The 24,062-nt window shown below is 35.8% G+C and overlaps 1 protein-coding gene across 3 annotated transcripts in view; it reads right to left on the bottom strand.

The window, feature by feature from the left end:
• Positions 1-24,062, bottom strand: part of LOC110454982 (sodium channel protein 1 brain-like) — a 115,711-nt gene that overhangs the window by 58,426 nt on the left and 33,223 nt on the right. For all 3 annotated transcript variants that reach the window (XM_021504830.1, XM_021504831.1, XM_021504832.1), the window contains one exon: positions 8,308-8,900. In XM_021504830.1, coding sequence (XP_021360505.1) covers positions 8,308-8,730 — 423 coding nt within the window. In that variant the 5' untranslated portion in view covers positions 8,731-8,900. The remainder of the gene's footprint in view (positions 1-8,307; positions 8,901-24,062) is intronic.

The following is a 24,062-nucleotide window of genomic DNA, read 5'->3' as shown; positions in this document are numbered from 1 at the left end:
CAAATGAAGCTCGGCAATTCTTCATAAAAAACTTAGAGGCTGGTAGCCAGTCTAATGGCCTGGTAGAATTTAACTAGGTTTCAGGTTCAAATCCTGTAGTTGTTGCATGCTCATGACTTAAGTTGCATTATAAACTGGTGAGTTAAAGTCGACCCCAGCGGATGTTAAATTTGAGTTTCAAGCATGCATTAAAGTTGTTATGAAATATAGGACATAGTGATAATCTTTAATGTTATATTTGGGGTCTGCTTAAACAATTGTGCTTCAATTTGATATAGAGATGGTGTCAATATGGACTTTTCCTATATTGCACTAAGTATATATATAACTACAAATGTAACACTTTTGATTAGTATTCAACTGTTGGTAAAACCTTGAATGACATCAAACTCTGTCAGTAAAACTTTATCTTTTCATGTTCAGCAAAGTCTAGGAACATTACAAGAAAAAGAAAATTTATAATTAATTGATAGTGCAATTAAAAACAACTTATGCTGTTTTTATTATACTTCTACCCCATTTTTTCCCATTTGTAAGTCTTGCAACAGTAATAAAAGATATCCCCGTGTCAAATGGGAAATATAATTGAACAGCAATAATAATAAATTCCTTTTGAATGGCTTTTTTTCTGTGTAGCCTTCAAGAGAAAGAGATTGTAAGAGATAGCATCAACACTTATCTGAAGTGCTTCAATCAAATCTTTTTCTTTTTACACATAACTGTCAAGTCTGTGACTCGAGGATGATCAATTTTCAGTAGTCACCAATAAGACTTATACACCTAACCAATGATTACTAGGGCTTGACATGTACAGTGGGTAGAGACCATCATCACCATTAATCTATAAACAATATCCAAACATTTGCAGGATACAGTACTTTGAAAGAATTAACAATAAAACTTTAGTAAATTAATTCATTACAGCAATTAACAGCCTGGAATACATAGTACTATATATATACATAGCAAAATATCTGTCTGTAACTGTAATAACTGAATCTGTGAATCCGTACACAAATACAGCTGTAATAGCTGTGATTAATAAATACTTGTCTATGCTGTATTATCCTGTTATAAGTTCGAGTGTTTGTAGGGGGAACACATTCATATTTGATTTGTTGGCATTTCTACTGAAATGCAATGCAGTAGATAAGGTTGGGCTTATTAATATAGCAGGCATTTGCTTATTACCAGATAAATATGGTATTAGCTGTATCTGTATTAAGAAATATCTGTCTGTAATAGCTGTCCTTGTATTCTGTACCTGTACTTATTAACTCCTTTTATAAAATGAAAGCCTCATTCCCAGTGTTTTTTAAATGTTTCTTGGGTCCTTTTCAAACTTTAACCTTCATGTCGATAATTAGATAATATCGTTATGAAATATTGTAATGATTATCAAAAATGATAGCAAAAGAAACTTGGATCTAATAAGACTCAAAGCAAGTCCTCTTGTACTTTTGCCATTAAAATTAATCCAACAAAATTACATAAATTATGTCTCATGGAAGAAGATTCAAACCCTTAAGCCTACTTTGCTAACAGTTTGTAAATTCGTGATCAATAATATGGTGTTTTCTTATGCAAGTTACATTTACTAAACTAATCAATAGACATCTGAATGAGATAATGGTAAGAATGTGACTGCATGGCTGCAATTTTGATCCAATTATGGTAGTACAGCCCGATCATTAATTTGAGTATGCATAAAAGAAAATCAGCTAAGGTGTACTGGATATGTAGTGGGTAGCTAAAGTGGCAAACTTTCAATTTATTTTGACAACTTATGCTGGTCACTTAATCCATTTAAATCTGAGGCTGTTAGTCTTAATTTCTTTCAGTCTTTTTTCTTTTTAAACGTGTACCAATAATATCCATGCACTGTCAACTTCATATTATGATATGTAATACAGATATATTGATTTACTGTTGTACAAAGATACAATCACAATAAATTGACAATGGCATCGTTCATTCATTTATCCTTTCACTAAAGATTTTATAACGTTGAAATTTTTCAATCAAAATGAAAATATTACGCTAAAATACGAAATAGGCCATGTCTACAGACGTACCATGACTGCTGCTGATATCAATAGAGATATAGTTTAAAATAACAATTTCCATATGTATTCTATGACATTGAATGAAAAGAAAGATTGCAAAATGTCCATTGAGTCAGATTTTGAATATGATCACCTTTTTTTTTTATTAATTATAATATCTCTTTTCAAAATATTGTTGGATTTTTTTGACTGTCAAAATGAATCTCTATTGACTTTTTTGAATTATTTTTAATCCCAAACACAAAATTTTAATTAAGGTATCAATGCTCTTGATTTCTTGTAGGTCACATATAGGGCAGCTGGGTTCACTGCATCAATAGCTGTCGAGTTTGGTACACATTTTTTTTTCAATTATTGTAGAATAAAAACATGTTAATGTTTACAAGGTCATGTTTTAGAGAAAAAGAGGTGCCGTATCATACCGTTATTATCTAAATTGTAAGCTACAGGTGGTGTAGTTCATACTGTATGAATACCTGGCAGACAACATGGAGAACACAGCAATGTGTGTTTGTACCTCACATTACATCATATTCTGTCATAACAGTAAGGAAGAAGAACAGTTCAAATAATTCCTAAAATCAATTTGTGCTCTGATTTCCTTTGATCATAGACCAAGTTACGAAACTGGATCATCCTTAATCATTAATAAGTGCACACCCATTGAATGAAGGTTTAACACTGATCCGGCTATAGTTGTTTTTATGGATCTTTTGAATTATACTTATTGTATCAGTTATAAATAATAGATTTGAAAAGAACTGAATTCAAACAATTAACTTTAAATATGATTATGAAATACTTGTAAGCAGTGAACTTCAATTTTTTAAATTGGTGCAGCTCAGGCTATGGATTTTATGTTTCTGCATGGTGAACTAATTCAGATAAGAATTTTTAATGCAATGCCCTAAAATGTGATGTATGGCATTGTTTTATTCAAACATTGTCAGAAAATTTATTTTCTTTTTGATTTTAATGGCTTCTTCTTTCAGTCTCACCCAAGAAATCATACAAAGTTCCCAAATAATTGTTTATATCATTATTTTATTTGCTGCTGATATAAGTGTTTGTACATAATCATTCTGAACCTAACATACACATAGTTATCCAAAGTAACCTTAGCATATATACTTATCCTATTTGTCTAGGCATGAGTACATATATTTAACCTGTACACGCTCATGTATTTTGTAAAATGCTCCTTTGTTGAGTCTAGAATATTGCTATTTGAAAATATCATCACTTTAGTGCAAAAAAATCCTATAAATATACCTGTTCCTGTTAATAGCCCCAGTGTTGACCTCTAGAGAGATTGTAAGTATATATACCTCTTCACTAGACTAGTGTCTGTGTGGGGCAAAAGCGTACCTGTTTGTGACAGTAAAAAACGTCTGTTTGTGGCAGTCCATAGCGTCTGTTTGTGACAGTTAATAATGTCTGTTTGTGGCAGTCCATAGCGTCTGTTTGTTAGAGTCCATAGCGTACATGTTTATATCAGTTAATAACGTCTGTTTGTGACAGTCCATAATGTCTGTTTGTTACAGTCCATAGCAGCTGTTTGTGACAGTCCATAGCGTACATGTTTATGACAGTTAATAGCATACACCTGTTTGTGACAGTCCATAGCGGCTGTTTGTGGCAGTCCATAGCGTCTGTTTGTGACAGTTAATAATGTCTGTTTGTGGCAGTCCATAGGGTCTGTTTGTTACAGTCGATAGCGTACATGTTTATAACAGTTAATAATGTCTGTTTGTGACAGTCCATAATGTCTGTTTGTTACAGTCCATAGCAGCTGTTTGTGACAGTCCATAGCGTACATGTTTATGACAGTTAATAGCATACACCTGTTTGTGACAGTCCATAGCGGGTGTTTGTGACAGTCCACAGCGTACATGTTTATGACAGTTAATAACAACTGTTTGTGACAGTCCATAGCGGCTCTTTGTGACAGTCCATAGCAGCTGTTTGTGACAGTTAATAGCATCTGTTTGTGACAGTCTATAGCGTACATGTTTATGACAGTTAATAACGTCTGTTTGTGACAGTCCATAGGGTCTGTTTGTTACAGTCCATAGCGTCTGTTTGTTACAGTCCATAGCGGCTGTTTATGACAGTCCATAGTGTCTGTTTGTTACAGTCCATAGCGTCTGTTTTTTACAGTCCATAGCGGCTGTTTATGACAGTTAATAGCATCTGTTTGTGACAGTCCATAGCAGCTGTTTGTGACAGTCCATAGTGTCTGATTGTGACAGTCCATAGTGTCTGATTGTGACAGTCCATAGTGTCTGTTGTCCATAGTGTCTGTTTGTGACAGTCCATAGTGTCTGATTGTGACAGTCCAAAGCGTCTGTTTGTGACGGTCCATAGATGCTGTTTGTGACAGTCCATAGCGTACATATTTGTGACAGTCCATAGCGACTGTTTGTGACAGTCCATAGTGTCTGATTGTGACAGTCCATAGCGGCTGTTTGTGACAGTCCATAGTGTCTGTTTGTGACAGTCCATAGCAGCTGTTTGTGACAGTCCATAGTGGCTGTTTGTGACAGTCCATAGTGTCTGTTTGTGATAGTCCATAGTGGCTGTTTGTGACAGTCAATAGTGTCTGTTTGTGACAGTCAATAGAGTCTTTTTGTGACAGTCCCTAGCGACTGCTTGTGACAGTCCATAGCATCTGTTTGTGACAGTCAATAGTGTCTTTTTGTGACAGTCAATAGAGTCTGTTTGTGACAGTCCATAGTGTCTGTTTGTGACAGTCAACAGAGTCTGTTTATGACAGTCCATAGTGTCTGTTTGTGACAGTCCATAGTGTCTGTTTGTGACAGTCAATAGAGTCTGTTTGTGACAGTCCATAGTGTCTGCTTGTGACAGTCCATAGTGTCTGCTTGTGACAGTCCATAGTGTCTGTTTGTGACAGTCCATAGTGGCTGTTTGTGACAGTCCATAGTGTATGTTTGTGACAGTCCATAGTGTCTGTTTGTGACAGTTCATAGTGTCTGTTTGTGACAGTCCATAGTGTCTGTAGTCCATAGTGTCTGTTTGTGACAGTCCATAGTGTCTGTTTGTGACAGTCCATAGTGTCTGTTTGTGACAGTCCATAGTGTCTGTTTGTGACAGTCCATAGTGTCTGTTTGTGACAGTCCATAGTGTCTGTTTGTGACAGTCCATAGTGTCTGTTTGTGACAGTCCATAGTGTCTGTTTGTGACAGTCCATAGTGTCTGTTTGTGACAGTCCATAGTGTCTGTTTGTGACAGTCCATAGTGTCTGTTTGTGACAGTCCATAGTGTCTGCTTGTGACAGTCCATAGTGTCTGCTTGTGACAGTCCATAGTGTCTGTTTGTGACAGTCCATAGTGGCTGTTTGTGACAGTCCATAGTGTCTGTTTGTGACAGTCCATAGTGTCTGTTTGTGACAGTTCATAGTGTCTGTTTGTGACAGTCCATAGTGTCTGTAGTCCATAGTGTCTGTTTGTGACAGTCCATAGTGTCTGTTTGTGACAGTCCATTGTGACTGTCACAAACAGGTGTACACCATTGACAGTCACAAACATACCATAACGACAGACTCATAATTCTAGCTGTTAAATGAAGCGTTTCATCCCAAAAGGGCTCTGCCAAAAAATGAAAAGGTAGCTTATAGAGAGTGATTTAAGATACATGTACTGAAGGGGTTTGAAGAAATTTTAAGCGGATTTTTTTAATCAGATTATAAAATTCCACCCCCTACTTTTTATTGTTATCCATAATAATTTCCCTTTAAGTATTATTTCAATTAATATAATTTTGACAATATCCATAACTTTGCTCATTTTCTAATACAAGAATTTACCAGACCATATCTGAACTGACAGAATGATTACAATTTTAAATATAGGATCTGTCATATATATAATTTATATAAATAGGAAATGAACACTTAATTAGTCTCGGTATTTAAAACTCATTTAAATTCTTTAAAATCTTTTGAATATTGACACAAAATAATATAAGTCTGAATATGAGTGTTGAAATGTATCCCCATGTTTGATACCCATAGTAGGGTTGACAAAGGATTTCAAATCCTGCACTATCTGAGATAAAAAGACCCCCCATTTTTAATAAATCACTGAGAAATGTATATAGGAATATATTATTGATGTGCATGCTATTATACATTAGTGGGTTTTTTCACAACACATTTAAGAAAACTGGAGCCTAGCTATTGCTAGCACAACAGTAATCCATATAGGTGCTTTATTCACTTTATCGGTTTAAGTTTTCTGTTGTTTCTATAAACCTGCCACAGAGATTAAAGTTGGGGTCAAATCTGATGTTATTGTTTAGCAGCCCAAATGTGCACATGATCCATGGTTATTTCAAAGCTACGGGTAACTGAGGGAGGTATTGTGGTAGGTACACAGGTGTACAATATGTAACCCTTAATCCCAGTGATCAACAATTCAATTAAACTTGTACAGGTATGCTTAAACGTTAACACTTTCTATGGTGCATAATGCTATGTTTAAAATTAGCATAAATTGAAGGTTCAAAGCGGACTTTTTGATTGAAGCTTCCCTTGACTTACCTTGACAGTTTTTAATTCCAAGTACATGTACATGATTTGAATTTCAGCGAATCAAGGTCAATCAGCTGTGACAAATAGCAAAGATAATCCAGCAGATTTTAAGACTGGAGTAACAACTGGATTTAGTTTTGTCAAACTAAAATGAACGCTCTATTAAATTAAAAAAATAAAATAATACAGAGCTCCTTTTTCACCTTTTTTCAGGGCTGCTCAAGGGATGAATATTTTATTTGGTAAAAACATATGTTGACAACAACTACAACATTACCCAAAATATAATGATTTCGTACTAATTTTAGCCATTTCATACAACACATGCCATAAAACATGTAAATAAATAAAGCTCAGTGGATTTAATTGTGCTTTGGGGAAGAATGCGAGACTTTTATTGCAGTACTTATATTGTAAGCAAATTATGTCCAGACAGAATAATATTCACCTCATATTGATCAGCTATCAATAAGAGTAGATTGTTTCTGTAAATCAGTCGATCTATACAATAACCTAATATCTGTCAGTAAGAGTAGATTGTTTCTGTAAATCAGTCTATCTATAGTCATCTGAGCAGGTGTGAAGTTTTAAATTCTAGGTCTACCACATTCGATCTTATTCATTATGAAACCCCTCAAACAATGGGCCTGTTTATGGCTGATAATTAGAGGCTATCAGGGGCACTGAACAACACTCCTATCAGGGGGCCATCTACCATATCAGGTTCCCACCACAAACTCAAGTATACATTTAATAAAGTTCACCTCATAAATCAAATACATTGATACTTTCAATACACAAATAGTCGAGGTTGGAATTTAAATTTCCTCCCATATAAACAACAAGGTTGATACACTTTATCTTTGTAGCAGCAGTCACAAGGAAGATTCATGGTTGGGTAGCAAATCAGTAAAGACCCTCTGCTAGTATATATAATGTTGTGTGTCGTCTATCAATGTAGGGTGTTTTTAAGACCAGGATCTAACATTAAATCTTCAATAAGTCTGTGTGAATGTTATTGGTCTTACTGAATGACCTTCACAAAAAAACATCTGAAACCAGAAGTTAATGTCTTACATGTAAAATATTTACGTATCTGCATGTTGTACATCATCCTTCACTACAATTAACATGTTAATTTGTCATAGTTACTTGATCGAATAACAACAGTTGTTTAAAAAAACACAGGTCTAATAAGCTACTTAAGCTTGTGAATGTGCTAGTAATCTTTTGAAAGGGAGGTAACCCAAGGCTATTGTTTGTTTGCGCGGCCAATTTTCCATTAAGAACTACAATACAACACAATACTGAAACATGTATCACTAAGTTTTGATTTAAAGTATTATTTTTAAGTAACAATTAACTTCTTTTAGACAGCTTATTTCCAAGCTGCAGAAATGTCATTTGGTGTCAAGTTTTCTTTCTTCCAGCATTTTACACTTGCTCAAATATTTTCAGGTAAGATGGAAGTTATATCAAATTAAATCCTTCCCCATAAAAAAGCAATGAGCAATTTCAAAAACTGATGCATTATGTACCTACCTTTGCTGGTCTGCTCTGGTAACGTTGAGAAATACTTACCATTTCCTTTAAATTCCCAAAACACTGTTTTGCACTGAAATATGTATATATCCAAACGATGGAATGATAGAAACCACACTAAGGATGGGATTTATTTGACAATTTTACCTTGTCTTTGATAAACCGATCGATCTCCTCAAGCGGTTTACCGTAGTAGTCTGTCCGGAATACGTCCGCCAGGTCCGGGGGAAGGAGCTCTCCCTCCTTTAGTTTCGGATCACTTTCCTTCTTCGCTTCTTCCTCATCGTCGTCGAACTTGAGCTCTCCGTCCACAAGATGAGCTTCGGCGATACCTCCAGTTTTTTCTTCCTTCTTTCGTTTATCCTCCTCCTTTTGAAGTTGGTTGCCCCAAGAATCTTCCGTGTACAATCGAAACTTAATCCTCGTGGACACGTCGCTGACAGCAGACGACGGTCGCGAACAAGACAGCACACTTTTGGTATCGTTCGCATCCGCCGACACAGCTGGAGCCACGCCATTCTCGTAGGGACTAAGATGATTTTTATCATCATTTCCCTTCATTTCAGTCATTTATCCAACTTTAAGTGAACACACTGTTCTCGGATGTCGCCAAATATAATCCGTTTGAAATTTGCGGAAGCACACAGGATAAGCATTTAAGCTGGGTAGAGAAAAACGCGAGGTGCGGTTCCACCTCATACTCAAGTCATTGTGTGTCTCTTAGACATCAATAGGTAATTCTGCAACGAAAAAAGTAAACTTAAGACAAGAGTATTGGAAACGTAATCGTTCACAACGTAACATGCTCTCCGGTCAGAAAAGTCTAATTCATTTCACCAGACACGCTTGAAGAGAATTGGGTTTCAAAGAAAATTATCCATCTTAAGCAAATGATATGTTTTAATCTGTAAATCCATCATTAAATTATTACATATGAGGCTAATCTTTAAACGAAATGAGGTTTTTCGTGATATCAAAATAAATGTATTAGTATACATTTGGTAGACAACTTTCGCCCAGGCAGTTGTTCCCTAGTAGGAACACTAGTAGGAAAAACACATGAATACAACAAAACAAACTACGTAATTGATCTGTCAAAATGGTGCCAATAAAATAGTACGCTGAACCTCGTAAACAGGCCTCCGTCTACAGACTACAAGTCGTCCTGAGAGGACAATCCCAGAGCAGCTTCAAAACCGACATACAACACTCGTATTAAAACCAACACTATTTGGAATTTGAAACGTCGATCACGTCCTTGAAAATCGTAAATCAATGCAAGGAAGTCGAAGAGGTACCATTATTCAATGAATAAATCCATACTAGGTCAGTTATGTGCACGATATTGAATTTCTAGGTTATTTCGTCGTCTCCCTCCCTTCAACCTGTGTATGCTTGTTCTTATGAAACAATTAGTACAAAATAAGTCAAAATTAATCTTAGAAGAGTCGCCTTTCTAACGTAGCCGATTAAAATATTTTACTTTCCAAAATGTTGATATGGGTATATATTTCAGTTGTAAGACAATCAACCCTGAATAGTTTAAGTAAAAATATATGAAAAAGAGAGACCAAAATATTTCCCGAATGTTACAATACATACTGTATATAAAACATCAGAGTAACTGACTTCTCACTACAAAAGAAAATAATTCCTATTTTTTCCAAAGCGAATTTGGAACTGTTCCAAATATCTTTATATGTAATTTAAAACATTTTCTCACATTAAACGGCTATTTTACAGTAGAGGAATACACACTTTGACCTCTATGAAATATTCAAGCTAATAATTCACAGCAGAGCACTGACATGTTGATAAAATATTACAATAGAATACTAAACTCATACAACCTCAGTTCATTATTATCTCTATCAAATTGAAATTATAATAAAATATATTTGAAAATAGGACCGGTGTGTTTTACCACCCAAGAAAACTCCAAACCTTCGCGAGCAGTTCCATTGATACTCTCAACAAACCAACATTTTCTGGATAACCAGACACATCCAGAAAACGACAGAGTCCAACAAAGAAATATATTAATTTCTCAAAAGAAACACACAAAATGTCTGCGACTATCCATCGAACAATAAGCTTCCTATTTCACAACATACCCGAACCAGCGCTGAAAAGCACCAAGTCGGTTTCCACTCGATACCTACAAGCAATATTGACTTAATCCCTTGTGCTTTCTTCTTAGGATCGTTAATTGGAATGTGACGTCACATATAGTCCGACACTGGTCCTCGCTCTAAAGCAATCCCTACAAACTGTAACACTTCGGAGTTCCTTTCCGTCCGGGAAAAAAACTCTCCACAACAACGTTAACACAAAACAACAAACGTGAAGAAATTTCTCCGTACTTCACCGACAGTTATTAGTAGCTAGCTGCCTGGCTTATCGTGACCGACCCACCACTGACAAACGAATTGTTCCTATTGTGTCAAACCCGCCAGGTTTTGTCCGGTGTTTAGTATATCAAGTTGTGTGTTTCACAATAAGCTGGCTTTGAGACGTTTAATAGAGGGTTTAGGCTTGTCGAACCCCGAGCCCTAGCGTTGGACACGTCATACAAAGTGTATATAAAATGTAATGCTCCACCGAGCACGTCCCGAGCCAGTTATTCTTCTATATCATACACATGCAATAATCATGTATTGCTTTTGGATACCAAAGATTTACGAAATACTGTTATGATCTGGTATTAAATGCTCGGCTAGATATCTACAGGTCAAACCTAAGAGGTATGGACTATATATAAATGGTGTATATATAATTCCGTATACATATGTATGTAGGGTTCTTAACAAATATTAAGAAGGTCATTTAACAGAGCTCTATTTACTTGTCATATGTAATCCAACAAATAAAAGACCGAGAACCTGTAAGGATAGCGTGACAACTGTCACTGTGGTTGCCCACCTAAATGTTCTCAATTAAGTTTGTAAGTCATTTTTATGGACGTTTGTCATTCAACATTGGATTACCTGTACACGAGTAAAGGGCTCAAGCTTTATTACACGTCTACGATTGTAATTACTAAACCTACCTGATTTCAACTTTTCATATAATAGGTCTTTTCGGTTAAAAGACTTACAAAAGTACGCAAAAAATAATAATAAAAAAAATGGATCGGAAACATGTTAAACGATCTGCTCTTATTTTTGTCTTTGATGCAAACATATAGCTGCATTAAGGTTCCATCCATTGTTATCTGAAACAAGAGTTATACTTTAATATTTCAAGCAGTATTACAAAGTAACACGTTGTGCGCTAATATAGACGTACTATAACCCCAATGTCCGATGCACTATTTTGTGTGTATTTTCAGCGTTTTGTTTTCACCGCTGGGTCAGAGTCGCTGCCGATGAACCTCAAAGTCTTGAGGGAACCATTAACCCAGTAATCAATTTACTACAGCAGACACAATAAAAAATATAAAGTGTCCACACTAGATCACGCGGGCTCAGCAACAAACCCCTGCCTTATTTTCCTATTCGTCTGAGAACACACAAATGTATCAGATTTCCAAATGAGAGCATGATGGCAAACATAAAACCTGTCCATAATCTTTAATCAACCCGCATCTTTGAAAACTGTATTGTCCGTAAACAGTCGACAGCTACATTGTATCACGGATATCAGGATATTTGGAGCAAGCTCTTGACTACCCAATCAGATGCGACGGGTGAACAACATATGTTCGGGAAGCCTGGATGTTACTATCTAGAAAGGAGAAGTCCACGTAGGAAATTCGAAATCGTCATTCTTATCTTACTGCTTAGCAGTAAGCTATCCCTGTTGGTAATGTTGTAAGTAAAGGTCGAGGAAAGCAACTGAAGAGTCTGCAGTGTTCTTGGTTTTAAGCTCAGTAGGATATATACAATCAACGTGGTCCATACATTTCACGTTATTTAAAGTAATCGTTTATTTGATACATATGAATGTGAAATTGAAGGACTTGGTTAAAGGTTTTGGTATCAGTCATGATAAAGTCTTATATTTAACCTTATATAAGTCAAAAATGCGGGCCAGATGCGGGCGCATTTTTTCCCATAAGAATGCTCTGTTTGCTTGAAACGAAAACAAAGACAGGGTCAATCAAGAACTTAATCATTCCATTTCGACCTTTTTAATCTTTTTCACAAAATATTTACCAATATAGTTTACGATCATATATTTATATCGCTCTTGTCTTTCTTGAAGAAGAAAGGTTTCATTATAACGACGGCGTTCAGTTTAGTATGAAGTATATAGTAAGGTAAAGAGCATAAAAAATCCCATTCTGATAAAACAATCAAATTCAGACAGGGACATTGAAGATTGATCAAAGTTCACATTTCGTTATTTCATTTCTTGCGTAAAAAGTATGAAAATCCACTGTTACCATGATTTAATGATATTAAGAATGGTAGTAAGAAGTCTTGAGCATGGTTTGGATCAAAGATTGTTATTCAGAAGCTGATTTGCTGGTATCTTGTTTTTTGACAGATTTGAAAATACCTTAATATAGGTAGTGTTTCTTTGGTTATCAAGCAAGTCTTAGTTCTTTTTGCAAGCAGTGAATATTAGTGTTTTCAGACAAGGTTTGAGTTATTAGACTCTTTGCAGACACAACTACACAAAAGTACCTATCATGTAGATTTTTGAGTGTGACTTGGACATCTTAGTAAAAAAAAATACAGAATTGTACTTTGTTTTCATTTCATGCAGCTTATTCATATTTGAATAACTTGACCCACTCTGAAAGTGAACCAACTCAGCATGCTCACATTCTGCCCATTGCCTTGTGTCGTCTTTACAGAATACATCATTATCTTGAAATTTTCATGTCAATGTATTCCGTCCTTGCGTATTGCAGAGTTATCTTCTCTTGTGAGCAGGTATTGATTGTTACTTCATTGGTTTGTGTGAGAAAATTACGTCGTTTTCTCAAAAATTAATGACGTTGCTCTCACAAACAAATGACGTAACAACCAATACCTGCTCACAAGAGCAGATAACTCTGCAATACGAAAAGACGGAATAGTTTAGGTTTGGTTTGGTTTTATTTTGTTTAACGTCCTATTTACAGCTAAGATCATTTAAGGATGTGTCGATGTAATGTAGGAGTCTCTCGATACTGTGGTAAACTCTCCTAGCTTTGCATTATGGCTAATATTTAAATCGGCAGTAACTTAACATTCCTTACAAAGACGTAGCAAAATTCAACAATATTTAATTGTTGGCCTTTTTGACAGAGCAAGAAATCGTTATTTTTTTCTGTAATACAAGCATTTATATTGAAAAATAGTTAGTCATCTTATTTTTTCCTTCTAGGACATGGCTATTTTTAAAACAAAGTACTTACATAGGTTGAGACCATTTTCACATTATGTACAATTTCGATTATTCAAAGATTTATTTCTAACATTATAATACTTTATCTCAAATTCCCATTACCATGCATATGTTATAATTCCGAGACCCAAACTTTGACACAGGAACATTAACATGTACGTACATGTGTCATTGCAAATTCAATTGTTTCCTGCCACACATGTATTACAACAACTATATAGAATTGTCACTTTTGGAAACTTCACGTAATTCGTATGCTTTCATTAGAATTGTATTGCCACTAGTCTAGGGATACAAATGTAGGCATTAAAAGGGATGCCGAAGTACCAGAACAAGTCACTAACCGGCTATTTTCTCATCATTTCCCATTCATCTATTAATGTACATAGGGACACAATAAAGGTGATTGGGCTGGTCAATTGATAATCTGGCCTGTACTCTGGAATGGCACGTCAGGGAACCATATAGTTAATTACACAAGCTTTGTACAGGTGGAAACAACATTTCCGTAAATATTATAAGACATTCCTAGTATGGGAGTAAATACATTTGTACCGTAAGAGAGAGAGAAGACAATTTTACAACAGAACATCAGCGCAGATCTGCTATATCTTAATGTAAAGATAGGTATTTGTGTACAAGGTATTAAAAGATTAAACAAAGTGAAATCGTACTGACATATACACAGTTGTAGATAAGGCGATTGTGGCACTTTCACTGGGGCAGTTGTGAGGGTTTATTCTGTAATAACGTATCGAACCTAAATTTCTTCGCTTATCTTTAAATCATATTTCTATTACATAAGCATTATCCAGTGACCATTTAACCTTGCTATACAATTAGAGATTTTTTTAAGAAATATTGATACGAATGGGTAACTTAATATAAAGGTCATAAAATATAAAACAGCACAACTATTACATCAGGATGACTAATCCCCGTTGTATACAGAGGAGTTCAGAGGAGTTCCCAATACATATGAGAAAGTAAATTAAGCGATTTTCTTTTTATAAAAAATCAAATTAAATCAGAATTGGTTTGATATTCTATTTTTCATATTCTCAATCTAAATATGGTCAATTAAGCATTCTTAGACAAGAAAATCAATAGTTAGAAAACATTAGTTCCACCAGTTTTTATTAGCCATGAATTTGTGACATCGTGTTTCTCCTTGTATGGAAATAGATTATACAGTTAAAGTATGGGGTTGAGGGATATAGCAAGTTTCTGGTGTCCCGAGAGCAGGTCTATTTTCCGAGTTCGGTAACAAACTCCGCCCACCTCTCTCCTGATTGGCTGGGCGGAAACACCCGAGTGTAGGGGTGTTTTAGTTCCGAGACAGGCAGAAGTGGTGATATATTCAATTTAACCAATTACTTTTATATAGAGTAAATAAAGCAGAGGTATAACAAAATATATCAACACAAGGATAAATTTGTAACAATGCAAACTTTTCAATTCTTTCGAAATCTGATTTACCAGAAATTTCCTGACTTTCCTGAATGCAAGGAAGACATACAACAGATACAAACAAGCCCTCAGTTCGATTAAATGTCAATTTTTAGTATCTCACAAAATTCACAATTCAGCGCACTCGAAGACGACGCTACCGTTAAATCTGTCGGAATGATGCAAATTTCACCAGCGAAATTACACAAAAAATCTGTTGACTGTGCGGATTCCCCACAAAATTGTCTCGGTAAGCACACAATATTTTATATTTTCATCGCAAGATTATGATAGGCTGCAAAGGTAACAACAGTACATCACGAATTATTTGGAATGAAAGACATTGCAAGACGACATGAACTAATGAACATTCGGAGATTTAATAGTACCTACATTTCGATGACTGCCATAAGGTTACCCCTACTTACCAGTCACCGAAACATAGATCATGCCAAATGTGTTGAATGATACAACGACCATAACAAAGTTTTAGATATAGCAATGCGGCCGAGTCTACTTCTTTCACTTCCTAACTCAAACGTCCTCAGTGCTAGTTCAGTTCTCATTAACGTAATTTCAACCCCTGTATTAATATTGCTTTCACAGGCCTAGTTTACTCAAGTTGTACGCCTTACATAGTACACTCGGCCATGGAGATAACGACCGTTTAATCAACTGTGACTATCATCCTTTATTCTCTCATGGTAAACGGAAGGAATGCAGACAATTTCTAGACATAAACTGACGTCAGAGTTAAGATGCATTGGTGGATAATCTTTATTTTCCTTCTCGACAAGAGAAGGAGAGCCAGGAGTATTTTGATGTTCCTATTAGATGTGTCCACCTTGTGTGCTAGAAATAAAAGCGTCACAAAGACGTCTAGGGGTCGCTAGTGCTTTTATGGCTCTTAAGATTTTCTTTTTACCACGGTCCTTCGATATTTATCATCTACAACAGTTCATGGTAGACGTCTCTATTATGTGCATGCAATACGGACTTATCTGACAAGTTTAAGACAAATTGAGTCAGCCAGTCTACTAAGACCAGGCTTTATACAAGAAAGCAATGGTATGTACACAAAATTGCACAGTCAATCGGAGGATGTTTCTATTTATTTCCCAGATACAATACTGCAGATACTGATGTAAATATTACCAGTATGCTGAACTAGTAGTTCTCAAATAAGATGTATGTATCGTTCTTCTCAACATGATCTACAACATCTCAATCAGGTCTGAAATAGTCATCTATACTTGACAGAAATTTCGACCATGAAGATATCTAGAAGAGCTGTTTTAATCAGATCTGAAATCGCTAAAGGTTTATTACTGAACCAAATGACCAAATCGAACGAGGAGATATGTCCCTGGAGTCTGCGACAACATTGCATGTGTTCAATAACTGCGAGGTCTACATTAATATCGGAAAATAATGATAATGATCCTCGACTTCGTCAGGTGTACAGAGTCCTGTTTTGTTTGTCTTGCTGCTCAATACTTTGGTAATGGGGAACATCTCACTGGTTCGCGCACTACACGTCTTCGATTTTTAACGTTTCACAGGGCAACATGGGTATATAATAGTATACAGTGCCATCCGGGTATATGCTGTTCTAAGTTGATCGATCAGTCCAGGCCAGCAATATCGGCTTGATTGTACTGGGTAAAATAAATAATATAAGCTAAACCAACAATGGGTACATGAGCATGTAAAACCGAACTGTTATAGGTAGGTATTGATCACGTGTGGTTCCACACAGAAGATCAACTCACACGTCGGCTTCCGATTCAAAGCGTTTCCGGTACAGCTATTCCCTGTGCGATAATTAACAAACCACATTATGCATGGTTGTCTCTCCGACACCGGGTACACATCATACTTGTATATACCATTAAAACTGGCGTATACGGAGTTCCATGACTAGGACAACTCAATATTTCGAACGTTTTAACATAGGAATAACAATCTAGATACATTTTGTTTTTGATAATCCGAAAAATCTGGCATCCCAATGATTATTAAACAAGAGTACCGCGGGCCGGAACAATATACGCCCGTCGAATGCCATATAGTGTTATATGCTTTCTTACATTGAAATAAGATCTGCATCATTCTAAGAGTGGTTAGCTGACATGCTGTATAAAATGTAGGAGAAAATCTCCAGACAAAAAAATAAATACTGAAATGAACAAAGGGCAATTTCTTTTGTAAAAATCATCGAATCAAAATTCTTTTAAGGGAGACACAACTTCATATCATGATTATAATGTATACTAATTTTCAAAGAGATCGGTCGAAAATGTAGGAGGAGATTGCTGGTAAAACAAAAGGTTACGCCAGACGGACGGACAACCTCATACCATAATACTTCCAAATTTGACGGGCGTATACAAATGTTTCTTATAATAAGAAAAAAAATATAGGGGGGGGGGGGGGGGGGGTTNGACAGTGTTTAGATTAACTAGGTTCCACTGCTACTACCGTCTCAACAGAAGATACAATTACAACTAAAATATGTATAATAGAAATAACACTATATACAGAAGGTACCGTCATAGAATTGAGAGATTTCACTTCGAGTAAAGTATTGTCACCTTAATGTCAAGGTCATAATTATGGAGATACATGTTCTTCATGGAGTGCTAGTTGCTTTATAAGCTTATCAAACTCAACACGTCCTTAAATGACCTAAGCTATTTAAAGGACGTTAAACAAAATAACCAAACCAATTATCAAACTCAAGTTAGTTTTAACGAAAACACGGATCTTGGAACTCAGCGTGTTTGGAATTCTGTTAACATGATAACCAATCATCACACTTCGTATATGTCGACAAAGCCTTTAAACACACCTTTGCAGTTAACAGTAAAAGTACCGACGTCAAAATAACAACTACATTACATAGGACGACACAAAACTTTGTGACTATGTATTTTTGTGCTGTCAAAGTTCATATAAAGACCAGTGTGTAACCCAATAAAAACCTCCTAGTTTGTCATTCCCATGTGAGTAAACATGAAACAACAAATAACATGTTTATTCAATGTCTCGGGAGTGAGGAAACACAGAGTGGGTGAACATACTATTCATGTCCTAAGAATGATAAAAGTAAAAGTATAGAAAAGGAACAGAAACAACCTGCCGCCTTTTACGACATGCAGTTAGGTTAGTCATGTTCTGTGTTACAGAAACAAGAGATCCCAGAGGGATCTTGGCGCCCACTATTGTACCATCTTCATTATAGTTCTTTGTCAGTTCGATCTTTTCTCATCTTTCCTCTAATCTGTTTGATCGAATCATGTTAACAGTAAATGCACCTTGAGGTAACTTTTGATCTAAACTTAATACTGATGTGTATAAAAGCCAACCTTAAAAGTGAGTTTTTCATTTCACACATTTACTAGTACAGTACTTAATATGAAAGAAATCGAATCAATCATTGCAATTGCGAAAGATCTGTTTAGTTCTTCATTTAGTCATTTTGTTTTTATGATCAGTCTCAAAATATAACATTTTTGTTGGGCCAGTGACTACCTCACTTTTGACAACTTTTGGTCGCTCGAGCAAGACTCTAACCACCATTGGCAAGCAGGCGACCGTCCATTTTAGGCACTGCTGCAACAACAAGGGACCAAGGGAAACCCACATATAAAATTTGAGAAAGATTCCTCTGGTACTTCCCGAGAAAAAGCGATAACAAACTTTCACTATCAAAATCATAGATGGCTGCCTGTCGGCCATGTTGTTAATCCGATCAGTCTCAAAAGTTGCCCTGCACAGCTTAGGACCAAGGGAAACCTACATATCAAATTTGAAATATATCCGTTGGGCACTTCCCGAGAAATAGCGATAACAAATTTTCACTACCAAAATTCAAGATGGCTGCCTATCGGCCATGTTGTTTATCCAATCAGTGTCAAAAGTTGCCCTGCACAGCTTAGGACCAAGGGGAACCTACTTATCAAATTTGAGAAAGATCCCTTAGGTTCTTCCCGAGAAATAGCGATAACAAATTTTCACTCCCAAAATTCAAGACGGCTGCCTGTCGGCCATGTTGTTTATCCAATCAGTCTCAAAAATTGCACTGTACAGCTAAGGACCAAGGGGATCCTACATTTTAAATTTGAGAAAGATCCATGTAGCACTTCTTGAGAAATACCGATAACAAGAATTGTTTAAGGACGGACGACGGACGGACGGACCACGGACGCAGGGTGAATTGAATAGCCCAACATCAAATGATGGTGGGCTAAAAATATCCAGATCACTTCATGACAAAACGGGAAACAAATGGCAGATGTTTACATTGACAATTATAAAACATACACATTTAACATAAACATTATCAGATCAAATGTTCCCTCTCCTAACCAATCCTAATTTCCCGCAGCAAGTAAACTGAGCCATATTTCTCCATTTCACTAAGTCCTACGCAATAGTACATAGAACGGTTATATCATACTCAGAGAAAGTATTAGTACTCTGTGGGTATAAAATAACTTAAGTCCAGATTTACAGTTTAAGGCGGATTTGTTGCATGAACAATATTTCAACAATATCAACGATACAGTAATGACCAGTTCGGCTGCATGATCAATAAAACCGGTCATTTGATTAAATCTCCATATACATGAATTACACATGTTTACATCATCCGGTGTTGAGTAGCTTTATTTCTAGACGTACCATTACCAAGCAGTCTCTAATCATCATCTGTTGCTGACATATACTTTCATTCAAGTACACGTGTTGTTTTGTACATTAGTATTATGACAAACAAAGGTTGCGCCATAGTAACATTTTGTCTATTGGGAAGGTTGGGCGGAACCAAAAACATCTCCACCACGGAAGCAACGGTACATGTATACTATGAATAAACATCACGAGTTGGTTGTAAAAGTCCGGTCTACATGGTCATAAACGGGAGCAAAACAATGCTGGAACAACCGTATCACCGGTGCTTAGCTAGATGTTATTGGATAACTTATGGGAATTCGTGGTGGGAGGACAGCACTAATGGCAAGACTAATGAAACAATGAAGTAATTCTGACTTCAGGCAGATCAAGCTGGGTAATACCAAAATGGATTAGAGCGACCACAAAGACCTCCTCCGTGATTATCAACATGATTGATCTCAGGTGCTTAGATCAACAAGATAGGAGCGATGTCTGTACATGCGACACATTGATACCTATAACGATATTGACCCAGGCCCGATACCAGCCCATGTCGGGCAACACCATTTGTTTCTCCGATAGAAAGGTTTTTTTACTCAGGGCAACCCTGATCATGTAGTACCCCGCCCTGGGCAGAAATGGTATCATTTAATAGTTGTATTGTCATCAACAATGCGGTATTGTGTTTCAAATATCCATGTTAGGGACGAATGCACTGTACAAAGGTCGCCTTTAATTGAACAATTAACGATACAATTTCCACCGATAACTTTAACGGCCATTACCATATGAGTCTATATAAATGTAACGATATATCCATCCAAGGATATTACATTAATGGCCTAAACCATTACCAGTCATCTGGAGAGGTGGCGATATACTGCAGTGGAAACTCTGTACATCTGATTTTGAAAATAAGCTATATCAAAGAATCAAGAATTTTGACATTGATGAACTTGAAATTTTAGTTTAAAGAAAAATAATGAACTTATATTTTAAGTTCACGCGGTGTCCGTAAACTGTTCCAGATCATACAATGTACACATACCACAAAGACATTATTAGGTCAACTATTAACATAATATCATATATATTAGTCTATATATATCTGTCAGCGGGTATTGGTTACAATGAAAGACACGTGCTTCTCCATTCTTTCAAATATTTGACCCGAATGGAACCGTATAGGGGAATTGGTGTTGGAGTAAGCCATGCAGAGAAAACCCGCAAACTCGGACATAGAGGAATCGGACTCCGGTCGTCATGGGGAAAGTCAGGTGCGCTGCAGTCTAATGCACCATCCGACAACCAACACACTTCAATGAACATGCCATGTTAGTTATAACGATCATTTATGCCTTAAAACAGATATATTTCTGAACTGTATTTATTTTATAGCATTTAATTCTATCAATTTATAATAATTTAATCTTGCTCGTAACAAGCATTTTCATTGGCTTAAAAAATATATATAATCAGCCAATAACTTAAAAATATGACATCGCCGTTTGTAACGTCGCTTTTGATTGGCTGATACAGCGGCGTAATAATTTCTTAGAGAAAAGAGTCAATCCATAAAAGTGGATTTCCACAGGGATTGTGTTTAGTAGATTCCATTAAAAGGATTGACTTGAATATATTTCGCGGTTTATTTAGAGTACACCCCGTTTTTTGTGTTATACCTCCATAACATAAAAAATATATTCAGGTTAATCCTTAAATAACCATTTCTTTGGCCAGAATGGAAGCGCGAAAAAGGACTTAAAGTAATACGGGAAGAATCCGGAGAATATCAGGAGAAACCCCAAGGTCGGGCAATTCTCACGTTCGATAATCGAACCTCTACATAAGGGACGAGTGAGCTATCCACTGCTTCATCTCAACAGCCATACATTATAAATGAGTATGAAATATTAGTCATTTTGTATGACTAGTAAATATGTATTTCAGAGAAAGACAAAATGAATGTCTTATTATGAAATGCTTCAGCATAAATCTCCCTAAACAATGCATTTGACACAACATCAAAATATGTTTTTGTAAATAGTTGACAAATCACGAACAATATTTCCCTTATCGATAATACACGACCTAATCTAGAGAATAGAAATATTTACCAAACGTAAAACAAAGAAAGTTTCCGGATCATAACATCGATAAATATTAACCATATGATTATTAGACACAAACTTAAACACGGTACGCGCGTTTATTAAGGTCTTGTTTGTGTGCAGGCGTTAGTGTTAGTTTTCTTAAAGTACTAGTAATTAAATCGTAAACTACTAAGGACTAGTCAATACGGTAAAAAAGAGAAAGAAAAATTAAGTTGTAAAAAGTAAAAGGTCATTAAGTAATACTCTTTCAAGTCTTACAATCTGTTTAACAGGACTATCTACTTTACGTAGCCCCGAATCTAAACGGGAATTAGTCTGCATACTAGATGATTGCACAAAAAAAAGTTTGATAACGAGCGTTCTACAAAGAGAACACTGTTGGAAATAACGGTGTGCACCGATTATAGGACAACGACCACAGTCACTATATTAAAGTATCACCACAATGAAACATCACAACTCAGTCACGCGACTCGATCGCATGGTTATCACAACATAGACGCTTAGGTAAGATACAACCCGCAAACGAGGGAGTAGATAAGGAAAGGAAAACATGGAGGTTCCTTTTACTGACTGCAAATCAATAAGTTCTCTTCAGCCATACATAATAGCAAAACTATGAATTAGGAAGTCAATTTACAAGTACAAAGCCCAACACCAAAGTCAATCAAATATACCAACAGGGACTAAGGAGACACCAAAACAAATGGATAAACATCATGAACCCCCGTAAAAAAACAGTGGCGTTGAGTACTAAATTTTTATATCAACTATATAATAATGTTAAATATTATCAAAAAAATATTCGTATTGTTCTTCCTACCTAGTATTGACGTCATCAAGTCGATACTTACAACCATGACTACAATAATCGATTAAGATATCGTTCAGTAGACATTTATTGTATGATCAATCACCTCGACTTCGGCGTTTTAATTAAATTTGTCATCGTCACCTTGCTCAGCAATCATGTACGCCTACCGGTCACCAAAAAGAATAGATAGAATCACGAAGTGTGCTAGATTTGTATTATACATATGTTAGATAAGTCAACTCGATTCAAAACCTTTCAGAAGTTTATCTTGCTTGATCCCAAAATGCTGTTCCGCATGGGCTACATGACCATGTATCATATATACAGACGACAATATACCAGTACATGTATCTACAACCGAGTCATGTCAATGGCTTATGTGAATCTTCCACGATCTACATTTATTTGTTTAAGCCATAAAACGAAAATCAATTATGACAGTTATTCTATTTATCAAATCTATTTAACACAATCCGCACTATGAACATTATCGTTTTAATTGATTATGTCGCTTCTGAAATAGCCATTACTAGTAATACAAGTCCATTTAAATATGAAGGTCGTACTATCCTAACAGTACACTGATGCTGAATAATACACAACACACTGTCAGTAAAGCCCTTTACTGACACGTCTAATATAGTGATTAATGCATACCTGAACATCTAATCAGAATACATTTTAATTACTCGAAATTAAAGAATATTTGTAAAAATTTCGAATGAATCGATATCGCCAACTAAAAAAAAAGGTATATAAATAACTGAAAAATAACAAAAATTTCAAAAGTTGTTTAAATTGCAATACAGTTAAACAGAAAGACTAACTCTGGTCTGGCAATTTCCTAACTCGACCAAACAATTATCCTGAATAAACTAGTAAGGAGAAACTTTACATATTTCTGAATGTATGTCTACACCAGTGTTAGATCAATATTAAATCGAACCTACCTTGAGGATATGCGAACATTCAGACGAGTTATGATAAACATAGATGATTGATTCTTTTGAGCAATGAATTATGCATGCTCATTATTTCATGTTGTAAGAGATAATGTTACTCTGGCACGTTCATATAGGCTAGATCAATGAAATGTGCTGAAAACGTCAAAATGCACACACATGAACAAAATCAGGCTTTCATTCAAAGAGGTACTTTGACTTTGATTTAAGAAAGATTCAAATGGATTTAAATCAAAAATGTTTTTAATGTCAGAGTTCAACAAACGTAAAACCATACATGTTGCAAAATTAACTTTTTGCGTCGAAAACGTCTTTCTTTCAATTGTATCAAAATATCAATAATCCACGAGCAAGAAATGTGTTATTTGTATTACACTAACAACGACAGCTGTAGATGTGGAGGTAATTGCAAGTGAAGTTCCCCGCCAGGTGGTGGTTGCTTCTACCGAGTGTTGGTTGATTCTCAGGTTTATCTAATCAATTTAGTAAATTTTCAAATTTTTAAATGACACAATATTTCATATATTGGAAATCTGTTTCTACCAA

This window comes from Mizuhopecten yessoensis, unplaced genomic scaffold (assembly GCF_002113885.1).
Source record: "Mizuhopecten yessoensis strain PY_sf001 unplaced genomic scaffold, ASM211388v2 scaffold8123, whole genome shotgun sequence".
NCBI lineage: Eukaryota > Metazoa > Mollusca > Bivalvia > Pectinida > Pectinidae > Mizuhopecten > Mizuhopecten yessoensis.
This window is presented reverse-complemented; position numbering and strand designations above follow the sequence as displayed.